This window comes from Phasianus colchicus, chromosome 18 (assembly GCF_987193195.1).
Source record: "Phasianus colchicus chromosome 18, bPhaCol1.hap1.1, whole genome shotgun sequence".
Taxonomy (NCBI): Eukaryota; Metazoa; Chordata; class Aves; order Galliformes; family Phasianidae; genus Phasianus; species Phasianus colchicus.
Genome location: NC_143453.1, coordinates 7,647,965 through 7,668,164, shown reverse-complemented (window position 1 = coordinate 7,668,164; position 20,200 = coordinate 7,647,965). Strand labels below are relative to the sequence as shown.

At 39.3% G+C, this 20,200-nt stretch overlaps 1 protein-coding gene across 2 annotated transcripts in view; it reads left to right on the top strand.

The window, feature by feature from the left end:
* The window catches only part of MLXIP (MLX interacting protein), a 45,565-nt gene extending 27,216 nt beyond the window's left edge, over nucleotides 1–18,349 (top strand). The window contains exons 7-17 of one of the 2 annotated variants that reach the window (XM_031592550.2): nucleotides 479–568; nucleotides 1,080–1,171; nucleotides 1,297–1,960; nucleotides 4,279–4,400; nucleotides 5,057–5,243; nucleotides 6,058–6,182; nucleotides 7,712–7,813; nucleotides 9,531–9,658; nucleotides 10,737–10,860; nucleotides 12,978–13,107; nucleotides 13,764–18,349. In XM_031592550.2, the coding sequence (XP_031448410.1) occupies nucleotides 479–568; nucleotides 1,080–1,171; nucleotides 1,297–1,960; nucleotides 4,279–4,400; nucleotides 5,057–5,243; nucleotides 6,058–6,182; nucleotides 7,712–7,813; nucleotides 9,531–9,658; nucleotides 10,737–10,860; nucleotides 12,978–13,107; nucleotides 13,764–13,885 (1,886 nt within the window). In that variant the 3' untranslated portion in view covers nucleotides 13,886–18,349. The remainder of the gene's footprint in view (nucleotides 1–478; nucleotides 569–1,079; nucleotides 1,172–1,296; nucleotides 1,961–4,278; nucleotides 4,401–5,056; nucleotides 5,244–6,057; nucleotides 6,183–7,711; nucleotides 7,814–9,530; nucleotides 9,659–10,736; nucleotides 10,861–12,977; nucleotides 13,108–13,763) is intronic. The other variant, XM_031592551.2, reaches the window with a different exon arrangement.
* Nucleotides 18,350–20,200: the final 1,851 nt, after the last annotated feature.

Sequence of the window (20,200 nt, the reverse complement as noted above, 5' to 3'; positions counted from 1 at the left end):
TGTCCTTGCTGTGTAGGTGTTTGAGCTGTCTGAGAGCGACTCCAGAGCCACCGTAGTTTACATGAAATGTACTTGAAGCAAAATGGATAATGGCTTATTTTGAGATGACATTGTTCAAGTTGTGATTCCCGGTGAGTTTGTGTGTTGTGCAGCAGGGCCAGGGTAGGAGGTCTGGGAGCAACAAGCCTGTGAGGTGTCCATGCTAGCCAGTCCTCAGCTGTTAGTGAGAACCTTGAGAGTTTCACTTCTCCTTTTTACTAATTGAGAGTTTAATTCCCTGATTGTCCATTATCAGAGCTGTCATTTTGAAAGAAGGCAGATGCTCCATTTGTTATGCAGTGTTTTTTTTCTGTAAAATTCCTGACCAAGTCTGGCTGTGGAGTGTATCTTGGTGTTCTAGCTAAGTGCCATATTCCTACTGTGCGAGTTACTGTTCAAGTGATACAAAGCTGATCTCTCTCTTTCTTGAATTTTCCAGCGCACTTAGGAAATGCTGACATGATTCAACCAGGGCTTATTCCCCTCCAGCCAAATTTTGATTTCATGGACACTTTTGAGACTTTTCAGGGTAAGAATTTGATAGTCAATTAATTTCTTAAAAATTGCAGTGATTTAAGAACTAGTGTTTAATTAATTTAAGAACTAGTGTTAAACAGAAGCTAAATGTTGCAGATATCTACTCTCTTTAGAAATAAGGGATTTAAATGAAAGGTAAACAAAACATGGAAGTCAAGTGACATCTGTTTGCTGGGCCTCTGTTCAGTCTGCATCAGATCACTGAGTTTTGTGGGACTGCACTGAGAATCAGCTCTTGAGTATCTGCATACAGGTGAACTATGAACAGTATGTTAATTTTTCTTGCCTTATCCTCAGCTTGCATGAGAGGTCTGCCCTAAAGAGATGAGTTTTTCTAGCAGACAACAATGTATTGCTCAGTTAGCTTGATAAAGTAAAAATCTCCTGGTTTCATTCCTTGCTAAATAATATTGCTGTTCCTGGAAATTCTGATATTTCATGGTGTGGTGCCAGACCATAAATATTAGAAGAAAAAAAGTAATAGGTGATTTCTTATATTTCAGATTTATTCACACCTAGTCGTTCCAGTGCTTATTTCCCTTCTGTGTCTGCTGTCAGTTCAGCTACAACAGACAGCAGCAGTCATTCTTCTCAGGTAAGGGAGAACCTCAGCATTTAAAACAGCCTCATTGCGGACATGTATGGCTTAAACATGAGCAAAAAGATTTTTAGCTTGAGGGGGTCACATCTGAATCTGTTCCTTTTTTTCTTTTCTGTCAGTCTCCTGTCCTGCCATCGGGTTCACTGCCCAACACACTTCCATCTGGGAACATCAGCGATGGACTGATTGCTTCCTCAGTACCTTCTCCTGTCATTCCTGATGTTGGCACTGACCAGTGTTCCAGCATTAGAAGTGGGGGATCTTTCATCCAGCCAGCAGACTTTGCTCCTGACTCGTCTCTGAGTGGGCCACAGACTTTTTTGCCAGTGTTTCAGACACCTTTGCCACTGCTTCAACCTGCAACACAACAGCACCAGTCCCCGTTGCCAGCAGTGCCTCTGAATACTAGCTTAAACTCTCCACCATCTGCTTTTGCAGCACCAGAAACCCAAAAGTTTGGCCTCTGTGAATCTACGGTTATCACCCACACAGCTTCTGCAACGCTGACGCACAATGCCCCTGCCACCACCTTCAGCCAGAGCCAGAACCTCGTCCTGGCAACACAGCAGCCAGGAGCAGGAGTGCCTTGTAACCTGGCTTTCCAGACTACTGTCCTGCAGGGACAGCCTCGACCCCAGCTGCAGTCCCAACTGACGTTTGCACTCCCCAAACCTGTTCCCCTGGCTAGTGCTGGGACAAGGCCCAAACAGTCACAAAAAATAGCATCTGCTCCAAAGCCTGAAACAGTGTCCTTAGTGCTAAAGAATGCCTTCATCACCCCAGGTGAGAAAAAATGGTGGGTGATGTTATTTTTTGAGTGGAACTAGCAGGAGGGGAACACATTCTTGTTTTTCTTGGTTTACATAATGATTAAAAATACAGCTTCCTGAGGGTGTGCAAGGGATCGTCCAAACTACTGGCATGTGGCTATACTACAGTGGGATGCTCTGGACTGAGAGAATTAGATGCAGTTTGGTTGTGTGTGCAGAGCTGACTTGTCAAAAAGGTCATGCATGGGGAGGTTTTCAGCACTGAGATTGTGTCTGCTTTGTAAAATTTCTGCTGGGTTGTGTAGGTGCATCAGCACATGGGTTGACCAGAGCTCTGCATAACTCTTATGCTACTGAAACCTTGTTTTTGATGTTTAATACTGTTCTTAGCTTTCCTTCAAAACATTCAGCCACACAGTGGTGTGGCAGGGAGACTCTGTGAGATGGGGAATGGCAGGTCTGTCACAGGCTCAGCTGGTTGCCCTGGACAAGTCACTGTGCCTGTTTTTGCGCCATCATGCCCTGTAACACTAGGGTGCTGATATATATACGTTAGTAACACTTTGAATGTATTCAGATGCTCATCTCGGCCTGCCTGAAACTCTTTGAGGCAGTTCAGCTAGCGAGCAGTTGTTGAAGTGGACCACAATGTTGGTTCAGATGGAAGCATGGATACGTGCCTACAAATCATTCCATAAATCATCAGTGTTTAGCAGGACGGGGGTGAGGAGAACCGATTCACCTTGGGTGTGATTTGAAGACATTAGAATTTCACAAGGGCCAGAATAGCATGTGTGAGCAGAGAGTTTGTGGTTCTTCTTGTGAGAAAGTTCAAGAGTAGAGCAGGACAGGCAACAAACTTTGTCTTGGAATTACTGTGCTCTGTTTTCAAACTTGTGCTGGCTGGGATCCAAGTGACCTCAACTGCGTGGAATGTGCAACAACAATCCAAGAAAAACCCTCCTATGGAGGAGTATCCTTAAATAGGCTTTACAAAGTGGTAGGTATGTCAGCCAGGGCTTGTCACTGAGCAGGTGTTCCTGGCAACATTTCTGTCTGTCGTGCTTATTAAGCACAAGTCCATGTGTTTACAGCAGCCAAGATGTTACTTGCATAGTAAAGCATTGTGAACAACTCTAGCAGTCAGAAAGCCTTTGTTCCTAGCATACACAGCGCATCTTAGTTCCTCACCCCTTGTATGCTTTCCCAATACTACTTCACTTTCTTCTGGACAACCACAACTAACAGTTTGGTTTCTCTTGTAGTTTTAAAGCCATTGGTGTTCTTTATTCCTAGCAGTGATGTGTGTTCAGAGATCACAATGCTCCTAAATTGCTGGGACACCAAGCTCAGAGGTCAAAGTCAAAACTTTTTGTAAAGACTGAAGCTTTATTTTTGACAGCGGTGTAAACATCAGTACTTATAACTGAAGTGTCAGAGTGTTCAGGACAAACAAATAATCTCATGACTGCAAAGTGAACTGCATTATAATCTCCCTAGAAAGGGATGTATTTTGCTTACTGTCTTGTGAAATAATGACTCAAAAATAAGATTATCTCATCAGGCAAACAGTTTTGCATGGGAAAGAATTCTGCTGTCTCCACTTCAACGTAAAGACTCTGAGCAAGCGAGTTGAAACAAATACGCAGGCTAGAGGGAGTTTGGCTCGAGTTTTCTCAAAAAGCATGCAGAAGCACTGTTTTTGCATGATTCTTCCCTTAGTGATAATATAGGATAGTTAGTTATGTTCTCTCTAAAATCTATGCAAAACCAATGTTGGCATTAACGTACATCTGGTTAAACTGGTTAAACTGAGCCCCTAATTGCTAGAAAGGAAAAAAACAAACAAAAACCAACCCACCTTATCTAGGGTGAGGATTCTAATTCCTGTCATAGGTGCAAGCTTCCTATAGTGATGATGATCTTTGAGATTTTTTTTAAACTTTCATTGTGGAGACAGATGCTGCTATTTACAATTAGCTCTAGCTTTATAACCACGTAGAATTCTTGGAAATTTCTGTGGAAATTTGATGATTTGCAGTCACATTTGGTTGTCTCATATAAAGCAGCAGTAAAACCAGGTGGTGAAACATGTTAGTAGACTGAAGTGGTGAGAAAGAGAATTTAATATACGGACAAAGAAGAACTGGACTCATGGAACTGAGATTATCAAAAAACTGATGGCACTTTCTAAGGTAGTGAAATAGTACAGCATGGATGCCCATTCCCCCTGTTCAGTGCCCAGTATTTTCATAATTTCATACATAATAATCTTCACCTTCCTTTTTTTTTTTGTCTTGTTAACTATTCTACCTTAATTGTGTTCTTCAGCTGCCTTTCAGGGACAGTCCAGAGCTGTGATTGTAACTCCCACACCTTTAAAAAGAGAGGGGATTTTGACGCCTGCCATGTCTCAGTCTAATGTTGCAATTGCACCAGCTGGAATTGCCAGAGTAAGGAGAATTTTAAAAATGTTTGGTTTTCTTAAGGTCAGTTTTTGTAAGCTGTTAGAGCCATAGTGAGCTCAAGGGGGCAACTAATCCACCAATTCTCAACTGTTACCAGCATGTGTGTGCAGTCTCTATTATGTTTGCTTATTTTTATTTGAAGTTCTTTGTGGGCCTGAAAGTACTATCTAATTTTCACAGCCTCTGTCTCACAATATGATTACAAATTGAAACTCCTACACTGTACTCCTAGTGGGGCAGTTTTTTGCTTTTTATTAATCATGCAGAAGGTAGAAAGAACCTGGGGTACTCGCCTTTCTATTTTCAAGTTGGAAAGTATGCCTAGAGTTTATGAGTGGGTTTTCCAGTATGTCGTATACAGAAAGATGGAACTATATTTTATTGTGTTGTGCTGTTGCTGTGTTGTAATACTGCATTAAGTTCTGAAGGGATGCTGGTTTCCTGCCAGAAGTCTGGCTTCGGTGCCTGACAGTACCCTAAGTATCAGTTTCGTGTCATCAGACTGTTAGTGGTGTTTTAATTTGTTACTTTTAGCCAAAGACAAGGTAATAAATACTACTTTTTTCCTTCTCATTTTCTCCTTCTTTCTCTCCCTTTTTCTTTTTTTTTTCTTCTTTTTTTTCCCTCCGTGCTGCTCCCAGGCTCCTGGGGTGGCAGAGTTCCGCAGTAACATTCTGGTTGGTCCAGCACAGCAAGCGTCAAGTAGTCAACAAAGCCAGTCCACGGTCTCACACCTCTTCTCTACTAATGTAGTCCAGGATGTGCTGGTGAAAGGAGAGCAAATCCCTTCCCACAGTAGCAGTTCACAAGTTCCCTCACCTACACCTAGTAAGAAAGAAATTTGTAAGCTTCCTCTCTCCTTTGCATGTGCTGGTGTGTTTCCATTGATTAGGTAAGGTGGAAATGGGCCTTGAAGATTCCAGGATGTTTCTTGAAGGAAAAGCTTTTTGGGCCCTCATACCCTCCTGCTTCAGTTGCATCCAACTGTTGACAGTTTTTTCTTAAACTAATATGCAGTGTTCCCATAAACTGACTTTGTGGTTTCTGTAAATGGTTCCTTTCTGAAATTATGTTCCATTGTATTCACAAAGGACTAATTAAACTCATTTGAAAGGCATTGGTGTAGAAAGTGCTGAATAGGTTTATTGTTCAGTATCCTAACTATAATTTTGATTGGATACTCTCAGACACAATCATTAATGGTAGGTAAGCATAAGGACTCCTCTTGCGTGTATGTTGATGGAGCAGTATTTGGGCCAGTTTTAGACAGGTGTGCTGGTTTTGCTGCTAGATGGCTTAAGTATTATTCTTGTGTCCCTGGCCATTATGGCTTCAAATGGGGGAGTCTAGCATCATAGTGGAATTAGATCCTGTGTGCTTTTGATTGTGTGTGTATTTGTGTGGATTTAAAAGGAGTACGATGTATTGCTATTCAGGATGTCATTAGCCTTGAGCTCTGGAATACTAAGCTTTTGCAGAAATCTTGACATTTTCTATCATGCATAGCATTTGGTTGCTGTATCAATGAACAAAACTTAGATGTCCGCTGCATTTTAGTTGTGTTCCAAATAGAATCTTCACAGCAGTTGTATTTGCTACAGAATATTGTTTGTTAATGACTTGTCTTTCTTCTTTTATGAAGGCCGAGACTGTCAGAATTCTGGCCAGGCTTCCCCTTGCACCTCAGAGCAGAGCCCCAGTCCACAGTCTCCTCAAAACAGCTGCTCAGGAAAACTTGCCTCTGATTCTCCAATGACTGCACTTAAGGTGTGTGTTCTTTCCTTTCAGGTGCTTTTCTTTGCTTTTAGTCACTTTTTTCCCCGGTATCTGAGTGTGAACTGAAGCTGTGCTTCAGGAAAGTGGAATACTTGTGCTTGAGGACTTAGCTTGTGCTCCATCTATGCTGATCTGTTCAATTTAAGATCTTGAACTTTAATCTACTCCTTGGATTCCTTGGAGATGCCTCAACAGAGAGGCCAGGCTTAACTGTACCTCTGCAGGTCCTTATGGACGTGACAGCAGGTTCCTGCTCTGCCTCACAGAAGTCTTATGCTGGAACTCATTTTATTTGGTCAGAGGTGTCATGTTTAGTTTTATAAACTGTGTCTTTTTGCCGTTGTCTGTTGGAGTTCTTTGGGTGCAGAACTTTAGCCATTGCTGAAGGATGAGTTCTTGACCTGTTGAGTGAGTTAACATGTCTCCAGTGATGCTTCTGCAGCTCTACAGAGAAGCAGCTACAAAAACTCTAGAGTTAGAGCTGTGAAATACTTCAGGAATAAAATTCATTTTTTTTCTTTTTCTGGGGAACAGGTTGTTAGGACAGGCCAGTAGTGGGGAAAGTGACCGCTAGATGGAGCAGTTCTCTTGAAAGAAAAGGCGCTGCGGTGTGACGGGTGTTAGGGCTGCTCATGGCTATTTGAAGACACTCACGTGAGCAGGAATTGCTTTGCATGTGTATTGACAGTAATTCCTCTCAAAGATGAGAGAGGAAGTGTTGTTTCCTTGTCTCTAGATGTACTCTCCTTGCTCCTCAGCATTCTTAGTTAAACTAAACAGTTCTGTATTGCTTGGTAACATTTTTTTCAGGTTGGCAAAACTTGGAGGGCATTGGAAATCTATGCTGTATTTTCTTGCACTTTCTGTGGTTTTGAGCAGTGACTTAACTACTTCACTACACTGTTTTCCTTAGTTGTGAATTGGGGTGATGATGGGCTGTCCTTGGAAAGCCTCGTTCTGCAGAAAACACATTCTCAAGGAGAAAACTCGTTATTTTTTCTTAAGGGTTTTGCTGGAAGCAACTTCAAGATTACTGATGCTACAAAGGAAAATGTTAATTCCTGACAGTCTTTATCCTTAGGGGTATTCTATATATATGTCCTCAGCCAGAATTGTGAATTTTTCTTATTTTTTTAATCAGAAAACCTGTTGATGTTAATTGACATTCTGTGCATGCATTAGGTAAAAAAAAATATTTGGATTGTTCTAAACTTAAATACTTCAACAAAATCCTAACTAACTATGTGCCTAAAATATAGAATTTGACATCAGGGAAAAAAAGCATTTCAGAGTCTTAAGAAATCTTTATTTTGAAGGAAATTCTACAAGGTTCAGAATTGAATTTAATACTCTGCTTGTTTCTTTTTAATCACTTAAACCACTTGCAAGTTTACAATCCTATGGCTTTGGAAAGACAATGAATACTGTAGTTCAACAAAAATGACACTGTGGACTTGAATAGCAGAAGTAATTGTAGCAGTAGAACAGTAAAGGAAAACAGCATAATTTTATTTACACAGACTCAAAGAATGAAGCGTATTTCATCAGAACAGAAACGAAGGTTTAATATCAGGATTGGCTGCAGTACCTTGAACACCTTGGTTTCAGCAAACTCCAAGTCGGTAAGTAACTTGGCAGCTTTAATGGCTTAATAGGGAGCTTAAGAAAGCCATTCTGAAAAAGAATTCTCTCTCCACTGTTGACTGACTATGCCAGTTAGTCAGTGAAGATGGTTAAAATGAGATGCTTGGGAAGGGAAGGATGATAAATTCATGCCTTACGGTCGATGTGTGAGAGCCCTTTAGATGTTGCATGTGTTGATGCAGCTTCAAATGTTGATCAAGTCCTCTCTGATGGGAGACTGCAGCTTTAAAGCCAACAGGGAAAGAATAAAACTGATTTTTATAGTTCTTGTTGCTAGAACCCCTGAAATGAAGATTTTGTCAAATTTGCAGCACAGAATAACTACATTTACTGTTAGGATACCTTTACTTCTGATGTACTGCCTTTTTATACCCATTCTGGAGGGATTCTGGTTTCCAGAGCTGGACTCAAAAAGCTGTGTCCAATCAGTACTGTGAACTTGTTCTGCCTGAATGATGAGCCAGCCAGAAGGCAGGTGTAGATGCTGTTGGTAAGATGTTGAGCCTGACACAATATACCTTGACATTTGACCTGAGCTAATAAACACACCTTTGAGCAGTTTGTTAGCAGAGGCTTTGTGCTGTGTTAACTATAGCTAAGAGTATGGCAGAGCAGTGTTGTACAACTGCAATTACCATTCACAAGTGTCTAGAAATGAAATTTCTAGAACTTACTACACGTATTAGTCTTTTACTTCCTGAGTGCAGTTAGGAGTCTGACCATTTTAGGCTATTTTGAAAACCCCTATTGGACTCCTGACATCACCCAACTGCTTTCAGGAATTTGCCCTTGTACCTCATAGCCTTTCACATGTTCTCAGTTTTTCCCTGTCGTTTGTTTTTTGTGCATAGATTTACAGAGGAAAAAAATCCCTTCTCGTTGTCAAGCTTAAGAACTTACTCTGATGATGCTGGTTAATCTTAATTCGCTAAATTGAAACTAAAGTCATTAAAACACAGGTTTCTCTGCAATGCAGCTTTCTAAACATCCTTAAATACCACTGCCTCATGAAACGTGGAGAGTATGAAAGCTTACTGTCATTGCGTGGATGTGTTTACATTGTTTTTTTTTAATTTCTATGTTTAGGCTATAAATAATCAGAATCTCACTGCTTGTTTTTATAGCCTATTTGAAAGGTAGTGATTTTTTTGGATAATTTGACTTCAGTGAAATGTTTATTTCTGAAGTGCAGGTTTTTAATTGTTTCCTCAGAACTGAAAGTGCATTTTAAAAAGATCTGTGACCTTGTTTGTCTCCTTTGGTGATAGCTAGGCCGTTTTACCTTCTGTTTGAACAACTTCAGGCTTTCCAGACTAAGTTGTCAGCCAACGCATTCTAACAGCACAAAAAATTTTTCAGCAGGTGCAGCACATCCTTCAGTACTGCCAGCATTTCTAGAAGATTGATAATGAAATAAATGGTTTGAATATATTGCTTTCAACAGAATAGAAAAGATGTGATTTGGGGAAGAAAACAACCTCTGCAGCCATTTTCTCTGTATTAGTGTGCAGATGGGAGTCGGATAAATGAGGAGTTCAGTATTAAGTGTTCCTGTACCTATGTGTGCTTTGGCAGGACGAAGGAAATTAAAAGGTGCTGAAGTGCTTTTCTGGGTATTACCGCAGGTTAGAAGCAAACTCTTCATCCATCTAGCTTTGTTCCAGAAAGTGAGCTCTATGTTTGTGTTTGGTCTAGATCAGCCATGCAATCACTCTCCAGAAAACAGTAGAATATATCGCTAAACTACAGCAGGAAAGAACACAGATGCAAGAGGAAACCAGGCGCCTTCGGGAAGAAATCGAGGAGCTAAACGCTGCCATCATGTGAGATTTTGGGAGATTTCTGTCATGGAGCAGAGCAGCTTGAATGTTGCTTTGGCTAACAACAGGGGATGTTTGCCTCAGATGTCATGCCAAACAACAGATGGGTATTGAACAGAAGTGCTGCCAACTTCCAAACAAAAAGCAAAGTTGTTCTGGGATGGGCATTGGTAGCAAATCTTGTGGATTTTCAGCAAGCTCTGAGTGTGAATGCACAACAGTGGCAGCATCAGAAAAGATGCGTTAGATCAGTTAGAAGAATTCTCAGAAGCCAGTGATGATTCTTTAAAAAAAAAACTTAGGCTCACTGGGGGGTGAAACGCTCCTATTCTTCATGATGGCTTTGCTGCAGTTTTCTTTCCCCATGCACTCAGTTTATACTGGAAGCGATGTGGTTGGTTATGTAGGACTTGGAATCATGGAGCATGCCACTGACTGAACGTAACTGATAAATCAATTCACCCTCCTGGTGTCCCTGTTTCTTCTGTGGGTTTACGATAGTTAAGTGCTATTGAAAAGCATGTTGAGAACCCCAGTGAGTTTTCTTCCACATACAAAAGTGTTAGGCTTAGGCATTACATTAGACTTATCAGCAAATCAAAATCTTTCTTTTTCTTAAAAAAGAAAAAAAAAAAGAAAAAGAAAAAAAGAGTATGATAACTTATGTTTGGTTTTATTTTAAATTGATCTGTTTCTTAAGAATCTTTGTAACGATTTATTCTGTAACACTGGTAAGGAGTTAGTTTGTAAATTTTAACTTGACTCCTAATGTGCCTTTTTCTGAATGGATCCCAAAAACTACTTTGTTCTGTTATACTCTGCTTTCAATTATGTTGCTTGTAAAAAGGAGTTTGTAGCAGCTTGAAAAATTGCTTTGCTGCATGACTATAAACACAATTGATTGGAAAACTGCGTATCTCTGGCTGTAACAAATAAACTCAGGGTAGGGGTCGTGCAGAGGGAAGCCACCTCAGTTTGAGATACTGGGGTTGCACACATTTCTGTTGCTATAATTTAGACTGTAAAAAAAAAGTTTGTCATTCCTGGTGGAGATTCTGATCTCAGAATATTTTCTTTTCAGTTCTTGCCAACAGCGACTCCCTGCTACTGGTGTTCCAGTAACACGACAGAGGTTTGACCACATAAGGAGTATGTTTGATGAGTACGTGAGAAATAATACCCTTCAGAACTGGAAGTTCTGGATTGTATCCTTTCATATTGACTGCTGAACTTGAGGTTTGGTACTAATGTATTTTGAAGCAATAACTTGGATTCTAATGCTGTGATTTCAGCCAAGTTGTTTAAAGTAATGCATGTCTAGAGCTTTCATTCACATCTGTGTATGGAAATACTTCATATGTTGTTGTGAGGCAGAATTTGTTCACTTTGTGGGGGTAATTTGAAAGAAATGTGGTACAAAGGCATTAGGTAGTTATACTCCAAGAAATGTGCAATTAAATGTTTCTCTAACTGTAGTTTTTTCTCACTTTTTGCAAAGAATTATTGAGAACTGCAAAAATCATTTAAAAAAAGAAAAAAATGACTATAGACAGTTACTGAAACTGTTGTGGCAGTTTTGAAAACTTGCGCATTTTTCCCTTTTTCCCCCCCAGATTTCTTTGTCTTTCATTATGACAGTGAATCAACTTAGTTTCTCTTTACTTCTCCAGTGCCAGCAGCTCATTTACAGAGGAATGATAATGCAAGAGGTGGATTTCCACAAGCAGGGAACAGAACCAGGTTAGCTAATCCAAATGTACTAGTTTGGATCAAATACGATTAGCTTGAGTCAGTTCAGGGATGTTAGTAATTAGCAGAGTGGAAGTGTAGTTATTAATGAGCAGAAGCATGAACCTTCCTTTTTCTCATTAAGCCTTTGTATGTTTGTATTTATGTGTATTCTATGTTTTTGTACTCGGTTGTCCTTCCTGGCAACTTAGATTATCGGAGTGTATAAGACCATGCTTTGTGCATGCATGAAGAACAGCACTGTTAATACTTTCAGTATGTGAAAATGCTTTATTTTTTCATGTTTGGTTTATGTTAGTCCTAGAAAGCCAAATTCTCCCTTTTAGCATCCTTTTAGGTAACAATTCTTAGCAAGATCTCACTGCAGTCACTTGGTGCAGTAATAGCACTAACTCTGAAACAGTTTCAGGTGAGTTATAAAAGTTCACTTTATTGAAAAATCAGCAGAATTTTAATGTAACAACAAAACCTGTAGTTGAGCTTGTAGTATCAAATGCTATTGTGGTTGGTAAAATGGAAGGTTGACAGGCTAAGTAGTCTTTCCCAGCTTTTCCTTGTAGCTGTGAGGGGACAGTTGTCCAGCAACTGGATAGACCTCAGCCACTGCTGACATATTTCTGAATGTCACGCACTAAAGTTAGAAGATTGAGAGGTGAGTGGTGGTAATTTTTTTTTAAATCTCCTTGTGAAATGACTGTAGGAGAGAGAAGGACAGTTTCTTTACAAATATGAGAATACTATGGTTTCTGTTGGGAAATGTATGGTTTCTGAGAGGGAAATGAGTTATCTGTTCTTGGGCTACTGGAGATAACCCAAGGGTAAAGTACTTACGAATAGTAGACTATCAGCAGAAGAGTACACAGTCACTCTGTTCGAGTCCATAACCACATGTAAATCCCCAGAGTATTCCAGGCAATTGCTGGACCTACCTTGATTGTTAGCCACAGTGACGAAGATAGGAGTGTGTGACAAAGTGGAGATCAGTTTGGCTATGTTTTCACACGTTGCTGACTGTAGTCTGAAAATCCCTTCTGGGATAACAGGGTAAAACCACAGATTCTGAGCCTTCAGACGAGTTTTTAAGAAGCCAGTTGTATGATAATCGTTTCTAAACTATAGATATATTTACTTGGTGAGTTAGCATGTCAATGTTATAGTGAACTGTTTTGAGTTCAATATAATGGTGATCATTCTAGGAAACCTCACATGAAAGCCTGAGAAACACAGCCAACGAAGGCTTTTGGTGATGCTCTGTACATGTTAATGCAATACAAGGTGAGAATTCTGCGTGCTCTTTTACTGCCAGGAATGTTATTGGCAGCTCGTGGCCCATCCTTGCAAGCAGTAACTACAGAAAGCTAAAGGAAGAACCTGATAGTTCTTAGCATACAGCTGGTTTGCAGGAGATAAGGTCAATCTCAGATACAGGAATTTTGCAAAAAATTAATCAATGTTGGTAGAACTAGCAACTGAAGTTCGAATTTTTCCCTGCAGTTTGAGCTGTGTTATTTTTTCCCTTATAATGTTTTGAACTCCTCCTTTGCTGTCTCCCTTAACGTTTGATGATTTGCAGTTCAGCATTATTATTAAGCCATTGTTTGAGTCCTTCAATGGAATGGTTTCGACAACAAGCTTTAAAGATCTGAATCAAACTGCAATAGCCTGGTTGGATCAGCACTGTTCCCTCCCTGTTCTGAGGCCAAGTAAGTGAATTTCTATCAAGCAGTAATTCAAGATCATAGTGAATGAGTCCATATGTAGTACCTTTCCTAAGAGACAGAAGCATATAATGATCAATATGACTTTCAATCTCTTTTTACTGTTGCAGTGAACAGTGAAAAAAAACTTTTGACTATAAGGTATTTAATTGCCTGCTTAATACTGAACAGAAAAAATAATTATTGCTGAATACAGATTCCAGAATTTAAACAGTCTCAGTCTGCATTTAGAGTTCAAATATTCAACTTCAGTTGGAGTAAAGTTTGACAGTGTGATTTGTCTCATGAAGGAAAAGACTTCAGAGTTTGTATTTCCCATTAAAATGAACATTGGTTTGGGCCTCATTTCTTTACCGTTTGCCCTTTAAAAATCAACAATTGTTTATGTTCTGATTCAGAATTGCCAAAAAGTGTTCTTTTCAGTAGAAAGAAATAGGTAGATCTTTATTTCTTGTTCTCTGGGCACAGTTCTTACACACCTTACTTGTTGTTACTATATGTGCAAGTATGCATGTTTCTTAGAAGTATTTTTGTAATTCTGTCATTGTAACAGCCTTATAGTATTTGCATGATGTCCTGCATGGAACTGTTTGCAGTAAGTCTGGCTTTTTCATACTTCTCTGGCTTTTTTTTTTTAATAGTGGTGTTGAGCAGCCTTCGGCAGCTAAGTGTAAGCACCTCAGTTCTGTCAGATCCATCACGCCTGCCAGAGCAAGCCACTGAGGCAGTCAGCAGGACAAATGAAACAGCTGGTGAAACCTAACAACCAAAGACAAGGAGTTACTTGTACAAAGGGTGGAGAACATGCCAGTCTAGCAGCCTGGTGAGTCTCCTTTCAGTTGGTGCACTTTAGAAAGAATTCTCTCCATCATCAAGATGTTGTTTGGAGCATCTGGCTCTGCCTTCAGGATTTGTTGAAGTATGGTGCAACGTTGTTTGTAACATCTTGATTCCTCTTCAGTGCTGTGCTCTACTCCATTAAGTGAGAACACCAAGCTCAGGTAAATAATAGCAGGATTCAATCCTGCAGGCAGCAATATATCTCCATCAATGCAGCATGCATCTGTATGCAACGAACATCTTTCTGGAAAACAGCTTCCAGTGCTAAGTTCTCTTAAATGTAAATCTTGTACATCAAAGAACGTTCCCTCGGAGGGGAAAAGTACTTTTAGTTTTGGTAAACAAAATATGCTTTTTATTTTGTTTTCTGGTGTTCAGTTCCATTTGTTTTACTTGAAAGGTAAAAATTAAAATTGAACAAGATCACTTTAAAAACCAAAGGAGAAGAATAATCTGTCAGTGATGTCAACTTGTGGAAAATACTAGAATTAAAATCTCAGGCTGTGTTTTGTGTATTTTAATTTTAATGAGTGTACCGTTACATATGATCAGCTTCAAAACATGCTTTATTCTCTAGAAATAAGGTAGTTCATTTTTATTATTTTTCCTGATACAGCCATTGCAATAAATTGATGTGCAGTAAGTGCAAGAAAGCAGTTTTAGCTTGCAGATTCTACAGTCAGGATAGACACATGAATTTCATATTCATTTAATCTGTTTTCTTGCACTCTGAGGAGTTCATCTGCCTTCCTCATAAAATGTGCACGTGTAAAACACATCCATAGATCAATGTCATAGTGCTTCAAAGACAAAACTTCAGTTCTGAGAATTAAGTAGTTGGCTTTTATGTTATCTCAGAAACTGTAGCAAACCATGCTAGCTTATAGTCAGTTCTTAGTTTCTTTTGTCTTCTTCGCCTACTCTTTTTGCCTTCTATTTAAAAAACCTGAAGGACTTAGCCAAGTGTGGTCTGTTTGGGACAGTTACGTTCAACATAAATTTTAAAACTTATAAAGATATACAGTATTTCTAATTTTAAACATAATATTTTTCTGTTGGAGACTCTGCAAGTACTGTCCTTTGCTGTAGATAAGCTGAGTCTTGTTACAGTTGATAGTCTGTCCATTCTTAGACAAAACTGGAATATTCATTCTGGCCAGTTGTTCATATTTGGCCTGGAACGATCCTGTGACCCACGTATTTCCACTTCTTACTTGATTCTGATATTTTGGAACTATGCAAAGTTTCCCTGGTACTCCTCCAAGTAGTTTTCTGACAATTTGAAAAACAGGCTGTCTGCAGGTGTTGGGCAGGCTATCACAGTGCAAACATGAAGAGTAGCTACAAAATTTGGATATTACACATTCAGAAATGGAGTCAGTAATACTGTGTTGAGCTCAATCCTTCCGACTTAGTGAGACGAACTTTAAAAAACAGCAGTAGGGCATCAGCACTAGGCACAGAGAGCACTGGGTTTTTTTCCTTCTTGTCCTGAGTTATTGAAGCTACTGGCTTTCATTGCAGAGTTTTCTTACATGTGAGCAGGACTGTAACAAGAAGAATACATCAACAGACCCCAGGGTCTGTTCCCGGAGCAGAGATACTGTGAGTTGTGGAGTGGGGGAGCTGGAAGGAACTTCCAGGGCTGGTGATTTAATAAAACAGTGTATAAAGACTGTCATAGCAATTAGTGAATAGTTTTTCTAGGGAGGGCCCATATCCAGGTCTTTCATAGATTTTATTTTATCAAATAAGTAATATTATTTTGGATGCATCTGGATAAAATATATTGGAACTAGATGATCTTTAACACAAGCCATTCAATGATTCTATGAGTTATTGTAGGATAATTTTTTAATCGATACTTCAGTTCTCCTATTTTTATCACTGTCTGTGAACTTGATTCCAGTGAAGTCACTTAACACTGTGATTTGCTGGGGAGTGTGCCTCAAGTTCTTTACTGGGCTATCTCACTGATATGCCTAGATATCTACATGCATATTTGCATATTAAAAATATGTATCCAGTTTTCTAGAAACACTTCATTAGACAAATAGTCCAGGAATAGATCCACTTGTGTTTTTGCTATACTCAGATGAGCATGTTCTGAGTGACTCCCTTGCATTATTCTCCTGCTTGTCAGGCAGTGATTGTGCCTGATTTTTACCGTGTTTTTAACCACATCTTGGAGTTGTGGTTGCAGTTGTATCAATGATGTCTCAACAAGCAAAGTGTGCAGTGCAGCCATGCCTCAAAGCCCAGGCAAATATGATGACTTCTAAACTTAGATCTTACTGATTGGAATCTCACTGACTGAATTGGAAGTCAAAAGGGACCTTAAAGGAGTAGGAAGGGTGGGAAGTATGAGTGAACTGCTGCAACTTTTACCCATTAATGGTTTTGATGCGGATGGAAAAAACCATCACATTGTACTGAGTTGGTTACAATTGGAGGGGAAAGTGCTTATTTTAATAATTTCTGGTGGAGAAAAAAAGCTCATGTCACTTTGAAAAGACCACAAATCTTAATGAAGTGTAAAGGGAGAAAATCAAGTCAGAGATTGCTTACTTAGGCAAGAGTGTAGGAGGGAGGGAAGGAATAGTGAAAAGAGATAGTTTCCACGTAGTGCAATTACCAGAAATGATGTGGTAACTCTTTGAAGCAGTGATTCAGTGTATTTTCATCACCCAGTTGTTGCAAATCAGAATTTTTTTCTCTTATCCGTTAGCTTTGTGAGGGTTGTGATTTCTCTTCATATGGAAACACAGGAGGATAAAGCTATCATATATCTCATCTCTGCACATAGAAGTTCTGAGGATTGGTATGAAAAGGAATAGACTATGTATGTATTAATTCTTGCCTAGATTCCTAATTGCTTATATATTTAAGCCGCTTAGTCTTTCTGCCTTTCCTGATTGAGGACTCTAAATAATATATTTCAGCTTTAACAACAACAACAAAAAAAAAAACAGCACAAAAAGCCAGAACAGCTCAGTACCACTTTCTTCTCTGACTTAAGCAGTCTAACTTCCTGTGTCTCACCAAAGTACATTAAGCGAGCAAAACACACTGTGCCTATAGTCTACAGAGTTACAGATGATGCATATCTGTCTTCAGGTGGTTGGTTCTGGACTTACAAAGAATTCCTGTATGAGCAAATATGACTCATTCAGTCAAATCCAACATATTTTGCTTAACAGGGGCATGGCTAGATAAAATATTTCTTGCCTGTGATACATGCAAGGTCAAATTGAGGTTGTCTAGTGGTGCCTTCTGACCTTGAATTATTTTAATTAGTACATTGTAGAGGGTCCCCTCCCTATACACAAGTTCTATAGAACTTGTTATCTGATAAACTTAGAAGGAAGTATATAAATCTATTTACAGGAGGGATAAGCAGGAAAAGTCCAGGAGCAAACTATAAGGAAGAAATTGGTAGTAAAGATGAAGACAAGTCCTTGCTTCATCTGGACAGACTAATCTCTGCACAGAAACTGGATTCGCAATTAATACCAGTTGATCCAATTGCTGTATTTTTCCATGCTTTTCTAGACCACCAGGAAAGCCTTTCTTCAAGGCAAGCTTACTAGAATGCTACCACCTGTGCCTTAATATCTTGGGGTCCTGTATTCATTTGATGTCTTACATTCTTACCCCTGATTTGATGCTACGTGGAAAATTTGGTGAAATGGCAGAACAAGGATTTCCTTGTTTTTAAGAGAGTGTTGTCTGCGTGGCATTTCGGAGGTTGTGTGCTGAAACTGAGGTTGTTTTCCTATTTCTCTTCCAAGTTATATACCTCCATTTCAGAGATCATTTACTTTTGAAGGCTTTCTTGTATGGGACCCCAGTACTGTTTCCACAATAGCTAAGGCCTCAGCTTTCCTTTGGTTTCATTCTTGGATGGATTTCACGTTTATTTTTGGTGTTAGAGCAGAAGTGGTAGCACCAAGTTGTAGATTGATCTGTAAAATTTGATTCAATTGCAAGGAAATAACACCCAGGTATATAAAAGACTTTCTAGCCATTGTCTGATTTGCTTTTATATCTGAACATTCCCAACATGAATAGAATTTTGAATCAAAATATATCAGTTAGGAATAATCCTCTTAATTAACAACATGATGAACAAATTGCTTATTTTCTTCTAATCTTGTATTTAAATGTATTTAAGTGAATGGAGTCCATTCTTGTTCAAAAAAAAAAAAGCTTGGAGGTTTGAGGACTTCAGGTTGTACTTTTGCTTTGCCTAGGTTTCCTGTTCTGTTGCATGACACAACATCTGTTGTGCTGTTGATATGTAGCACTTTTCAGTAGGTCTGTTATATTGTGCAATGCATTTTTTATATTTACGACAAAAACAATAAAGGTTATTTTTTGGAAGAAATTAGTTGTAATGTCTTTATTTTATTTTTTTTTACCTGAACTCAGTTTGGAAGTGGGGAAATGGTAAGCAGAAGTCTTCCTGGACCAGGACCTTAGCATCTCTTTTGCAACTCTGAACGGTGACAAAGGCTCATTTCAACATTAGCTGTGCTGAAGTCACCCCTTTGGGATCCCTCTGTTTGTCTTTCCCTTTGCAAGACTTGTATCTGCTGGTGATCTTTTGAAGCTAGGAGTCTTTTTAAGATTTGTGCCCCTTGGGCCCTTTTTGGATGTAAGAATCGGCTCACTCTGATGGGCACAAGTTACCATTAAAGCACAAATGATTTGTCTTTCCTAACACATTGGTCGTCAGGCTGTATTTGCTCTGTGCTGCGTATTCCTTGTCTCACCAAAGCAACACCCAGATGAACAAAACCTGAAAATTATCCTCTGTAGTCAACTGTGCTCACAAAGGTTAGAAATCACAGAAGAGCAAGGCTTCAGTACCACTTCCCCAAATCTGTCTGCAGGGCATACGTTTCTTCACCTTGTGAGTCTGTTCTTCCACATTTTGCATGACATTATTCTCCAAATTTATTGAGGTTCTGGTGCGTTCTGAGAATGAACTGACCCTGATCTTGATTGCTGCTGATTATATTAAGTAGAATAGTGAGAATGGGCTCTCATGATAAAATTAAGCAGACAGAAATCGTCTTGGTTATGTATCTGCTTTTAACTTAGAGGTTGATCATTCAAAAGTAGCCTCGGTGTTTCTCTACGAAAAGTAAAACTCTTAAGTCTGTAGGTACTGTACCAACACCTTGAGCCCTCAAGCTCTTATTTTCTTGCAGGGTTGGATTTGGGACTCTTGACTGACTTAATGCCTGGACAGTGGACTTTACTGAGCAGTGCTGAGGTTGGACATGGTATTCCCGTGCCACTGATGTCAGTGTTAGGCATTAAGCTGCTTAAGTCCATTTAAAAACAAACAAAAAAGAGAAATAATATTTCACCATTTCCCTTAAAGACTGTATTTTGTTTCTTGGATTGGTTGGTTTGTTTGTTTTCTTCCCCTGGTAGGATGCTACAGATTACTGCTTCAGTTGATTGAAAACAGGGATTTTATTTTAAAATCATTGCTGAAGGCTTGATGCTGGTTAATGTCCCTCTCAGGATTGGTCACTTTGACCTTAATATAGTTTGAGAAATTCTGATGAGTCAAGCCTGTGATTTCAGGAGAATATATTGTGGCTTTCTTACTGTGTTCACATTTACTTTTTTAATATCTTTAAATTGATCTCGCACAAAGCATTTTAGTAGCAGGCAGTGAAGAACAGTGCTATTTAAGCAGTGATAAAACCACACTTCAGCCTGACTTCGCTCTCGGCCAAGCATAGCAATGCCAGTGGTACTGCAGCGATGCTATCAGACCTCTCTGGGAGGAAGCTGTGGCTGCAGAGCACTGTTTCTTTACTACTGATTTTGTGGTGATTTCAGTGAGGCCGCTATTAGAAGTAGCTGATATGCCAAAAGTAATGGTTACTGAAATAGCTTATTTCTGTGGCTGATTTTGCTATTTCTTGAACAGCACGAAAAAGTAGACTTATATCTGCTTTAAGCAAATTATTCTGAAAGAAATTGCTGCTATAAGGGAATTGGCACTTCAGAGGGAAGGCAGCATAGGTCTCTCTTCACGTGTACTTAACCCCAAATGCTTTCCTAAACATCCCTTGTAATGCATCTCTGGCAAACTTTGTTTTCTCCTAGCACTAGTTGATTGAATCTTGGCAAAAGAAACAGAAGCCAGTGCTCACTAGAATTAATAATTTTTTTTAAAATCAATTTTTTTTTAGCTCACTTCTTAACACTGGAT